The sequence below is a fragment of the Delphinapterus leucas genome, chromosome 5 (assembly GCF_059928025.1).
Source record: "Delphinapterus leucas isolate spDelLeu-1000000601 "Yukka" chromosome 5, BTC_Dleu_Yukka2, whole genome shotgun sequence".
Lineage (NCBI taxonomy): Eukaryota > Metazoa > Chordata > Mammalia > Artiodactyla > Monodontidae > Delphinapterus > Delphinapterus leucas.
Window position 1 is genome coordinate 63,676,464 of NC_143133.1, and position 12,642 is coordinate 63,689,105.

Here is a 12,642-nt window from a genome sequence, read left to right on the forward strand (position 1 = left end):
GTACAGGTTTAATCATGTTCCTGGTTCTTAAATTTTAGAATGGGAAGCTGTATTTCTCTTCTTTCCCAAATACTTTACATAAAATTTTGTATTCAGGTAAGGATACACATATTTCCAAGGTATACAAAAACTTCCAGAAGAATACCACAACTAAAAATATTTTTATCAATTTTCAAGTTCCATTATAGATAATAAAAGTGAAGCTTAGGGGGAGATCCCTGGCAGTCCAGTGGTTAGGACTTGGCACTTTCACTGCCATGACCCAGGTTCAATCCCTGGTTGGGGAACTAGGATTCTGCAAACCGAGGTGCAGCCAGAAAAAAAAAAGAAAGAAAGAAAAGTGAAGCTGATAATTATTGCTACAATGGCAATCATATTACAGTATATAAATGTGTCAAATTAACATGTTGTACACCTTAAATCTATACCACACTATATGTCAAATATATGTTTCAATTTAAAAAAAGTGAAGCTGAGAAAGTTAAGTACGTAATCTGTTACTAGCTGGTTGTTACTGGGTTCAAATCAGTTTGTCTGCATCTTCCACCATGTACCTCATTACCTCTAAGTATCCTTCCTCTTTTATCCACCTATTGAAATCCTGCCTATTCTGTCAGCCTAATGAGAGAAACAGAGTAATAAAAAACAAAAAACTAGGCATTAATTAGGATCCCTGTTTTATCTAAAATAATACCAAATGCTCCTTGCAGCTTAAAAATAATAAATTGAAAAGTGACTTTCAGAGGCATATACTTGGAAAAGATTTGTTGCTTTGTAAATTTAATCAACATAAAAAGGAATACAGACTGTTTTTAGTATAACACGTAGGACAAAAAAGTGGAGAGGCTTTAGGAAACAAATACGGAGAGAACAGTGGCCTCAAAGTGTAATCCACAGATGGGCATAATCAGCATCACCTGAGAATGTGTTAGAAATGTAAATTCTCCACATCAACCCCAGAAGGACTAAATCAGAGACTCCAGGTGCAACCAAGCAATCTGTGTTTCAGCAGGCCCTCTAGGTGAGTCTGACACCCACTAAACCTACCAGATACACAGTAAAGTTAGAGAACCAATTTTTCTAAATGATTCAGCCTCAGAAGCAGTGGAAGGAGTGGAAAAAGTTGATTTTCTTGGTATGGGGAAACTAAAAACTTTTATTAGGATTGTACGCTTTTCTATTGCTCAGTACTAAGCACCCTAATAAATGTGTTATATTATTTGAGCTAAATAAATGTGTTAAATACACACATATATACCATAATTATAAATGCATAGTAAAATTGGTATACATAGGGGCAAAAAATAGAGGGAAATATGCCCCCCCAAATTAATATGTTGATGTGGGATTTTTGTTTTCTTTCTTTTCAACTCATTCTCCCATATCAGGTAAACATAATACATAGAAATTTGTATGCTTTTCCCCTGTTAATTGGTCGTATGTCAGTTTCTCAGGCCCTAAAGGTAAAAGTAAAATTTTGTCTCACATTCCCGAAATCTAAAAAAGTCCCATTCACTCTGTTTTAAATACTACAAGGACAATTTCTGAATTTCTACTTCTCTAACCTTTTTCTCCTTCACTCAGTCACCTATTAAAAACATCTCCTGGGGCTTCCCTGGTGGCGCAGTGGTTGAGAGTCCGCCTGCCGAAGCAGGCGACACAGGTTCGTGCCCCGGTCCGGGAAGATCCCACATGCTGCGGAGCGACTGGGCCCGTGAGCCATGGCCGCTGAGCCTGCGCGTCTGGAGCCTGTGCTCTGCAACGGGAGAGGCCACAACAGTGAGAGGCCCGCGTACCAAAAAAAAAAAAAATCTCTGTTTAAATGTGCAGGTCTTGCACCCAAATTTAAACATCTGAAGATACAAATATATCCCCAGCAGAAATCAGTCTTCAATTTTAACATCCTTTGAATAGCTTCAGAGTGATCTCTTTGCGTGGGTTGCTTAAGAGTATTGCCCCATGAACCAGCTCCCCCCTCCTTTTATCCACACTCAGTTCCTTTCTTTTCTTGAAATTCTCAGCGCCCTCCTCTGGCAACTATTGACTTCTTAGCAGCCGAGGCCGAAATTTACGCAGGCGCTTTCCAACGTCTCATAGAGTCAGCCTCCCCTGGGTCGCATCCAATCAGGGCCCGGCCAGAAAGCAAGGGCGCTGCAAACCCTCGCGAGGTTCAACTTCTCTGGACCTTGCTTCGCGGGCATCACGTGATCTCAGTCCACGCCTCCCGCTCTTCCTCGCGGAGGTTGCCGCTAGGCACTGTCTTCAGCTGGCGCTCGCTGATTGGCCATTGCTCGCGCGGTCTCCTGGGAGACGGGAACGCGGTAGCCTTCTTGGAGGAGACTGCGTGCGCCTGCGCACTTGGTAGATCGCGCGGCTGCTCGAGCTTTGAGATGAAGGTAAATAACTTACGAACCCCGGGGGAGCGGGAAGAAGCCCGCCAAGAGTCGCTTTGAGGATAGGAGCTTGTGACCTCCTTTCGTCCTCCCGAGTGCGTGAGAAGTGGGGAAGGGAGCGGGGCGACCAGGGAGGGGGAGAGCAGGGGCGAAGTTGAAGGAACAAGGGAATAGGAAGGAAAATTGAAGAGGAGAAGGCGGGGAGGGAGGCCTCTCATTTCTGGGACCGCGGATGGGGTTGGTGCTTTGCGGGAAGAGGGAACCCCGCCACGGCTGGAAATGAGCAGACTGGATCTGAAGAGAACCCAAACTTCGCACGGTAGAAAGAACGAGTTGTGTGAAAGCGCTTGGAGGGTCGCGGTGAAGTTGACTCGTTCGGGTGTCAAGGAGCTGCCTCATTTATTGCAGCTAAACACCTGGCAAGCCGCGCGACTGCTCAGCGCCTTAAAACGAGTGAAAAGCCTGCGAAAAAATAATCCCAAATTGTATTGCCTGTGACTGGTGCAATTTACAGATCACCTGGTGGCGATGTACATTATTCACGGGGAAATCTGCACACGCAGGTCTCAAGCTCTAGAGCGTCATCCTCTGCACGCACGGTTTCTAGGCTTGGGCTTCTCGTGAACCCCATTCCCGGGTCACTGGCTACAGATCATTCACCCTTCGCTTTACCGAGCAATATCCCCTTACAAACACACACCCTGGCCCTGATCTGGCAAAGAAATGGAAAGCTTAATTTTTATAAGTTCTGGTGGCTATTAATGTGGAGATTGCAGTTGACAGACTGGTAATCTTAACTCATTTCTAAAGCTCTTCACAATTTATGAAGTACCAGAAGTAAGGAGATATTATTATTCCTGGTTTACAGTTGAGAATTCTGTGTTTGAGGCAATTTAATCGACCTGCTTTAAGCCCTACAGCTAATAAATAAAAAGCCAAATATAAATGTTGGTATTCTGGTTGTGAAGCTAGCACCTTTTATGGTCCATTGTATGTGTATGGAGTGTCTGTAAACCTCCTTTGAAGAAAAATATAAGATCACAGCCAGGGGAGGTCTACCATGAAGCTGGTAAAATTCAAGTTTAGGGACCCCTCACTTGCATGCAGGGGTTCCAGGGCAATGTGGTCATAAAATTGCAAAAGTAAGATGCTTTTATACTCTTTTTTTCTTTAAGGGTGTCTTCATGCTCCACAAAACTTGGATGCACCTGTGATTTTAGCGCATCTGTTTTCAGTACAGGTGGATTTAATCTTTAACATAGTAAATGCCTATGATTGGTGTTCAATTTTGACCATTTGAAGAGTTTTGTGTTGCTCTTCAGACTGTCAAGCCACCTGCAGTAGTCTCTAAACTTCACACGCCTAGATATAGGCATCATTGTTTAACCTGTAATTTAACCTAATGTTAAAATCTACATTTATGCATCCCAAGCTCTTAAGTTCCTAGATGTTCTAGATCAGCACTGTTTTGATATAAATATAATGTGAGCCAATGTAATTTAACAATCTTAGTAGCCAAATTAAAATGTTTTTAAAGAAACAGGTAAGATTACTTTTCATAATATATTTTATTCTACCCAGTATATCCAAAATATTATCATTTCAACATGTAATCAGTATGAAAATTATCAGTGAAGATAGTTTGCATTCTCTCCTTTATAGTCTTTGAAACCCCATGTGTAGTTTATATTTACAGCACATCTAAATTTGGACTGCCCACATTTCAAGTCCTCAATAAAATTCCAAGTCCACATGTGGTTTGTGGCTTCCATACTGGATACACAGTTCTTTATTGTCTAAGTGAAAATAATGATTTTTCAGTTGAAAAAGTGTCCACCCAATAGCCAAATTAAACACTTAATGATAAAGTAAATGTAACTGATGGGGAAAGGAAAATAATAATTTTGAAGAACGTATAGACATTTTGTATTTCTATCAGAGTTAATATTTTTAATAGCAATTTTGTTAAATTTAATCTCCCCAAATCTATGCTATTAATAATTAGCTAAGTTCAAGTTTAAATTATTTAAATTTTTAATAGCTATAAAATACTAAAGCCATACATTTTTATAAAATTAATATTTGAAAACATTCAAAAGCAAAAACGTTTTATAGTAAATGCTCCCATATATATTGAGGTCCATACTTTACCGATCAGATTGTGATTATTTGGTTGGTTGGTTGATTGGTCATTTTGTTTGTTACATTGTTGACTTCTTTTGGGTAAGCTCTAGCATAAGCCTTCACCATCCTGAATCCTACTGTTTTCATTATCATGTTTTGACATCTTTTCTGACCAACGCTTAATTGTATGTTTTGAAAATATAGAAATTGTATTGTGTTTTTTAGCGTGTTTTCTCACTGCTAGAAAAGACTTGGCTTGGCACACCAATAAAGTTTACCTGGCAGAAAACATCAGGGAACTACCTTGCAGTAACAGGGTAAGAAATTAGCGAATGTTGGTAAATCATCCTGACTCCAAATGGTTGTATGCCCACCTACTACACTGTCTGTTCAGTAGAAATTCTTGGGTGATGACTGAATGGTGGGAAAAGTAATATATTTCCATTAACATCACAATTCATAGAACCTTTTCCCTGGTAATAACTTTTTACATATAATTTATGAAACTGTCGTGAGAAAATAAAATCAGTTGGGTGTATAAAAAAACTCTTTAGAGAAATAAGAAACACTTAAATCGTATCTTTGTGTTCTGATTGCTTTTAGAGCTGATCATATTGTGAAAATCTTTGATCGCCATGGTCAAAAAAGAAGTGAAATCAACTTATCTGGGTAAGTACAGTGGTAGATCAAAAACTTTTTCAAGCTTTGTGGCCTAAAAAATTAAAAAACACTGTCTTAAAACTATAATCAAATAGAATTTTATAACTTATAGCTAACCTGTATCTCCTCTTTTGCCTTCTCCATTTGCAAAGAGATTTGGTTTTTTATACCATAAACAGTTAATGAAATATGTATATATATAGCATATGAATTAGAATTTAACGTTTATAAACACTCATACATTCACAGATAAGCTGTAAGACAGAATTATAAATGAGTCCATGTGAAATCATTCTTATTTAATTATAAACAAGCTTTAGTGTGTGTATATGCAGATAAGATAAGCCCATATGGCTGTAGTATTTCCTCTCTAATAGTTACTTTCTGCATACTTCTTAAAGGACAAAGGCCTTATTTTATCTATTTTAAGGAAGTCATTCTAGATTACAGTAAGCGTAACATAAGCATTTTTAATGATTCAGTTTTATCATTCCCTGTAGTAGTTATTTTACTGATAATCTTAGTGGTTATTATGATGTGTAGAGTCCCTCACCTGAATGGTCTTATGCTGCCAGCCTTTTTAAATTCACATCTGCTTTCTGTAGCTTATCGCCACCATCTTTGCAAATCAGGTTGCTTTACTTCTCTCCCATCCACCTAATGCCACCATTTTAGCATTTCCCATTGCTCTCTTTTTTTATTATTATTAATTTTTATTGGAGTATAGTTGCTTTGCAATGTTGTGTTACCTTCTGCTGTACAGCAAAGTGAATCAGCTATACATATAGCCCCTCTTTGTTGGATTTCCTTCCCATTTAGGTCACCACAGAGCATTGAGTAGAGTTCCCTGTACTATACAGTAGGGTCTCATTAGTTATCTATTTTATACATAGTAGTGTATATATGTCAATACCAACCTCCCAATTCATCCCACCCCTGCAGCCCTTGGTATCCATATGTTTGTTTTCTACGTCTTGTGTTTCTATTTCTGCTTTGCAAATAAATTCATCTGTATCATTTTTCTAGATTCCACATATAAGCGATATTAAATGATATTTGTTTTTCTCTGACTTACTCTGTATGACAGTCTTTAGGTCCACTCACTTCTCTTCAAATGGCACAATTTCATTCCTTTTTATAGCTGAGTAATATTCCATTGTGTATATGTACCACATCTTTATCCATTCCTCTGTTGATGGACATTTAGGTGCTTCCATGTCCTGGCTATTGTAACTAGTGCTGCAGTGAACATTGGGGTGCATGTATCTTTTGAATTATGGTTTTCTCCTGATATATGCCCAGGAGTGGGATTGCTGGGTCATATGGTAGTTCTATTTTTAGTTTTTTAGGGAACCTCCATACTGTTCTCCATAGTGACTGTATCAGTTTACATTTCCACCAACAGTGCAAGAGGGTTCCCTTTTCTCCACACCCTCTCCAGCATTTGTTGTTTTTAGATTTTCTGATGATGCCCATTCTGACCGGTGTGAGGTGATACCTCATTGTAGTTTTGATTTGCATTTCTCTAACAATTAGTGATGTTGAGCGCCTTTTCATGTGTTTGTTGGCCATCTGTATCCCACTGCTCTCTTAATTGTTGCTTCTGGTTTCTCTATTCTAGGAAACAGAGGGCAAGCTAGTTATAATTATGTCTAAAGTAAAGTAAGAAGGCACTTAGTAAAAGAACTTCTTTGAGTAAATTGTATGAGCTTTATTGCATAATCTCTGTGACATCTATTTTGGTTACACAATGGCCTTATTTTTTTACTTATGAATTCTTTTTTGTTGTTGTTGTCGCTTTTGCGGTACGCAGACCTCTCACTGTTGTGGCCTCTCCCGTTGCGGAGCACAGGCTCCGGACGCACAGGCTCAGAAGCCATGGCTCACGGGCCCAGCCACTCTTCCCGGACCGGGGCAGGAACCCGTGTCCCCTGCATCGGCAGGCGGACTCTCAACCATTTGCCACCAGGGAAGCCCACTTATGAATTCTTTTGCTGTATTCATCATAGTTGAATTAGACTGACAAAAGATCTCCACATAAATAAAATGCCATTATATATTGTCTTTAATTGGCAGATGATTTTATCAACAATTTGAAAGCCTCCCTCTTCCACACTCTCAAAATCCTGAAAATATTATAGAAAATTGAGATCCCAAAACATTTTATTTATTTATTTTTAACTTTTTTTATTTTTGGCCACACACTGTGGCATGTGGGATCTTAGTTCCCTGACCAGGGATCGAACCCACGCCCCCTACATTGGGAGCATGGAGTCTTAACCACTGGGCCGCCAAGGAAGTCCCCCAAAACATATTTTAACAGTTCGAAGAATAAAATAACTTAAGTAATGCCCAGCTGTCTTAAATGTAAAGCTGAGTGTGGCTTAGCCAATACCCAAGAACAGAGGGTCACCAAATGAAATATAGCGTCAGAGAAGGAAGGAAAGGTTAATCTTCAAGGAAGTTCTTAAATTATAATAGACATTTGGAGTAATTTTAAACAGTAAGAAACATGTTAAATAGAGCATTTCCTATTTATAACAATTTTGTTATCTTAATTGAATCACTTATTCTATTAAGATATGAAATAAAAATAAACTTTCTTACTATTTCAGAATTCAAGTCTTTCTTGTTGTTTGCAGTCCTACGTCTACCCAGCCTTGATCTGTTCAATACTCAGTTTATCTAGATATAGCATCATTTCTTATCAGTACCTACTTTTTCCCTCTGTAAATCTGAAATAACCTTTTGAAAGTTGATCATACAAATTTCCTCTTGATTCCAGGTGTGATTCCTTTCCAGAGGTGCTTGATGAGTTTGTTTTACCAAAGGGCCAGGCTCTTTATAGGTGTTGAGAAAATCTGCTAACTTATTAGGTATAATTATATTTAATATAGTATATGAAAATGATATTTAAAATAGAATTTAAAATGTTTCTGTTCCCTCAACAACGACATAATTGGTGTTAGTTTTATCCAGGCACTGAATGGTGAGTTATATTTCTCACTTTAGAAAGTTTATGACATATTCAAAAATAGATTGAATGGTCTTGTTATAGACAAAAATCACAAATAGTTGAGTGTTTAAATTTCTTTCCCTACTTAAAAAAAATGCATAGTGATGTTTTGCTCTCTTTTTAAAAAGTAACTGTGTTGCTATGGATTGGGATAAGGATGGAGATATCCTAGCAGTGATTGCTGAGAAATCCAGTTGCATTTATCTGTGGGATGCCAACACAAACAAAACCAGCCAGTTAGACAGTGGCATGAGGTAAGGATAATTTTTTTTATATTTTAAATCTTCACTTAGAAATATCATTATTTGCAGGTTTGATGCTACAAATACTACTTTCATTATAAAGATGCATTGATGAGTTATTTTCTTATAAAGGAAAAAGTTCATTTCTTTTTTAATTGTTATATATAATCCTATTAATTTTGTTCAGTTAATTAGAATAAAGTTGTTATGATTATAAAATATGACTTCTTAAAAAGTTGCTTTCAATGGAACAGACTAAAATGTCCAAAGAAGAGAGAAAACGTATATGGGAAAATCTGGAGATGGGATTGGCTGCATGCATGGCTGGATCTAGGGGTTCTAATGATGCAGTCAAGACTGTCTCCATCTCTCGGCTCTTCCTTTCTTTGTATTGACTTCTTCTAAGTCGGACTCTCTCTCTTTTTTAAATTTTATTGAAGTGTAGTTGATTTATAATGTGTTAATTTCTGTTGTACAGCAAACTGATTAAGTTAAACATATATGTTCTTCATACTCTTTTCCATTATGGTTTATCACAAGATATTGAATATAGTTCCCTGTGCTATACAATAGGACCTTGTTGTTTATCCATCCTATATATGTAAGTCAGACTCTTGAGGGCTACTGGCAGGTATCAGCTTATACCATTCTTCACAGCAAGTTATGCCACAGGAAAGAGCATGCCCCTATCACATTACTAGTGTCCACTCATTTCTTCAGAAGGTCTCTGAATAGGGGTAGGCAGGGAATAGGCCATGGAGTTGATAATCCTACCCAGTGAAGAGTGGAGTGAGGGTGGGGAAGTTCACAAGTGGGAAAAATCCTGGGCAGACAGAATAAATTGCAGGTCTCTGCTAAAATGGAAACCATTTTGCCATATGGAAAAGAAAAACCTATTGGTATTTACAACTAAAACTGCAATTTTGACCTTGGACAAGTTGCTTAACCTCTCTTTAATCCTCAATTTCTTCATATATGTAAAGAGTGTATAGTAATAATAATCTGCTTCATGGCATCATGTGGCCTGCAGGTGGGCAGGAAGAGATCACACACACACCATAAGGTTAGACTATACTTTTCCAGCTTACTTGCCAAGGAATAACAGAGCAGGACCAAACATCACCTTAGCGCAGGTTCTCTTGACCCTCCAAAGTGACGCACGAGACATGCATCCACAGGCAATAGTGTCTGACCAACATCAGGTCTTGCTAGGTCTGAGAACCTTCATTTCTTGCTCTGTCCTTTAACACTTCGGTACATCACTTTTCAGAAGGATTTTACACACCCTTGAATGTGCTTCCATTCAAGAGGATGTTTATAAACATCAAGTACTGCTTCTTGAACCAAATTGAGCATCAGTGAGGCCACGTCCTGACCCAGAGAAAAACGCATAATTAATCCCAGGTGTTTCGAATTGGCAGCTCTGCCTCCCACTGTCTATCTTCCCCCACTTCCATTTTCTCACATCATCTCAGGATTGTTGTGATAGTTAATTGTATGCAGTGGCCAGGCACCAAAATAAGAACTGGGGAAACAGTAGATGTTATTGTAATTATCAATAAGGTAAAATTAAGGGTGTTTTACTGTTGCTATTAATATTTAATGTCTAAAGGCCTTTGGCTATAGAAAGGTATACCTACTACTATTTGTTTTTTTGTTAATGATCAATCGAATACATCATGATAGTTAAAAATTTTGAACATCAAGTTTGCAAAATTTTCTTATTTTGCAAACTTAAGTTTCCTTTAAACAATTAAAATTTCACTTACAAATTTAATCTGATTAGATTCTTCTGCGCACTTCAAACAAATAATTCACAAAGCATCAAATATAATTATTACAAAACTTGCTGCAATGCCACTTAACTATCTTAAATTATTAGGTTAGCACAGTGGGTTGAATTTATTTCATCATTTTTACTAAATGTATTTTTTATACCTTTTTAAGATTATAGTGGTACTTACCCTGATCCTACCTAGGCCGACAGCAGTAATCATTTAGTTTTTTACCTGGGATACAGCAGTCTTTTCAGAGAAACTCTGAATACAACATCTGGTTCATCAACCAGTTGATTCTTGGTTGGATCATGGGACATGGTTGCTTCTCCCAAGGCCATTCACACCTGAGTACTAGTCACCCTACTCAGCTTCTTTTCTAATTGACCTTCAACTGTCATATCAGCCTGGATTTTACAAACCTTTGCCTTTCACATAGGTTGCCTTTTTTTGTAGCCAGGTGCATTTTCCTAAAATAATATATTCATTACATTTTTCTTGGCCAGAAATATGTGTCATTATTATATGTTGGCCTCATCGGTTAGCATAATTGGAAACATGTATGCCTTGGGATCTTACTGTACTTTGTAGGACCTTCTAGACATCTTATCTCCTAAGAGAGGAAAGATAAAGCCCATTCAGTTAACTCTTCTTTTGATGACATTTGATTACTTGATCTTCTTGTAATACACTATTTAACCCTCTTTCTAGTTGGTGGTTCTGTGACTGTTAGTACTGATCAACTATTGACTGGACTAATATTGTTACACTACTCTTACTATATGTGACCACAGTTGCTAATCAGACCTTGTTCTTGTCATATAGTTCTTCTTTTCTCTGGTACTATTTAGCTCACTCCAATTTTTTAAATTCATGTTTTCTGAGCAGCAGACTCCAAAATGGGATTAAGTGTGTAAGGTGTTTATCACAGGAAATATCTGTGAGGGAACAGAGAGGGAGAAGAAGTTAGAAGAGCCGTCAGACCCTTGTAAAGGAGAGAGGGAAGAAAGAAAGGGGGGGTAGAAACATCTGGGACCGCAGCACAGTTCTAAAAAGTTCAGCTAGGCCCAGTCTGAGCCAAGGTTACCATCAAAGGAGTCCTGTGCCTCCCAGGAATGGGCCTCAGCAGGACCCCTGCCATGCGCAATCATTGTCTGGGAGCAGCCCATGGGAAGGTGTGGTCCCAGCACGTTGAAGTGATGGATTCCAATGCCTAGCAGCTGGGCGCCTTGGTCGGTTATACTTTCTATAGTTGGAGATCTGAGAGGCATATTCTCAGGGCTGCTGTACCTACTTAAACTGAGAGACAAATGCATATTTATCTTTTATAAAGTATGTACTTAATATCTTTTATAAAATATACTGTATACTTAATATATTCAATAATTGTAAATATATACTCAATTGAAGAAAGCTAGCAGCCCAGTATATTAATACTTCTTGTTAAAGTTAATTTTTAGCTAAACATTTTATTACATTCACTTATTATTACAACTAACTTTTCCTATGCTTTAAGTGAATTTTTGTCTTCCAAGTTTTGTCTTCCAAGGCCATTACGTTTTATGGCCTTTCACAAACTCAGCTTGTTTCAATTAAATATGTAATTTTTAATGCTCAAATTCCTCTAATTTAGCCAGAGGAGTCCCCTTTAAGCTGACTCTTTTGTCCTTTTATTACTGCCCTCAACGTTCTTGAGAGCTGTGTTGCTTTCTGAAAACAGTAGCTTGATCTATCAGTGACTGTCAAAGTTTAGCTGCATCAGAATCACCTGGAGAGCTTATGCGAACACAGACAGCTGCGCACCACCCCCAGTTTCTCATGCAGTAGGACAGGGGTGGGATCTGGGAACTAGCATTTCTGAAGTTCCCAGGTGACGATGCTGGTCCTGGGATTGTATTTTCATAACCACTTTTCTAGATCCATTGTGATTTCTTTCCTCAATATATAAATGAGCTACTCTCCAAGGAGTCTTGATTCCCTTTAGTAGAGGATTGTATAAAAGTTCAACCTATGGATCCTAGAATGCACAGTAAGAACTGTTGGTAGGCAAACGTGCCTTCTACCTCCTTCTTAGCTACTCTTAGCAGAGCTGGAAAATGTATGTCCTTTTTCATGAATCATGAATTCCCAATGATTTTTCCAATTTAGTATATCGTATAGTTGGACCCTACTTTTTTTTAAAGCATAAGATGTTATCATCCATGAAGATTTTTACCACAATTAGAGTTACAACTATCATTAGTAGACAACTTAATAAGTATCTCATCATGAGTCATCTGATGAAATTTGAGATTCCATCATGACTGAATTGAAGCCTATATTCATCATACATTTGTATTTTAAGTCTCACTCACCTAAGATCATTTTATAGTGTCTCAGAATGTCTTTAGCACTTCTTCGTAGTCCTAAAGCATTAAGTTGTAATTTTGTAC

The 12,642-nt window shown here is 37.9% G+C and overlaps 1 protein-coding gene across 10 annotated transcripts in view; it reads left to right on the forward strand.

The window, feature by feature from the left end:
* The first annotated feature begins 804 nt into the window (after positions 1–804).
* The window catches only part of WDR19 (WD repeat domain 19), an 85,778-nt gene continuing 73,940 nt past the window's right edge, over positions 805–12,642 (forward strand). For 2 of the 10 annotated variants that reach the window (XR_016393260.1, XM_089911796.1), the window contains exons 1-4: positions 805–2,396; positions 4,743–4,834; positions 5,121–5,186; positions 8,322–8,447. Coding sequence is in view for 6 of the 10 variants with exons in the window: in XM_089911796.1 (XP_089767922.1) it covers positions 2,391–2,396; positions 4,743–4,834; positions 5,121–5,186; positions 8,322–8,447 (290 nt within the window). In the remaining 4 variants the exon portion in view is untranslated. The other 8 variants (XR_004022274.2, XM_089911795.1, XM_089911792.1 and 5 more) reach the window with 6 other exon arrangements.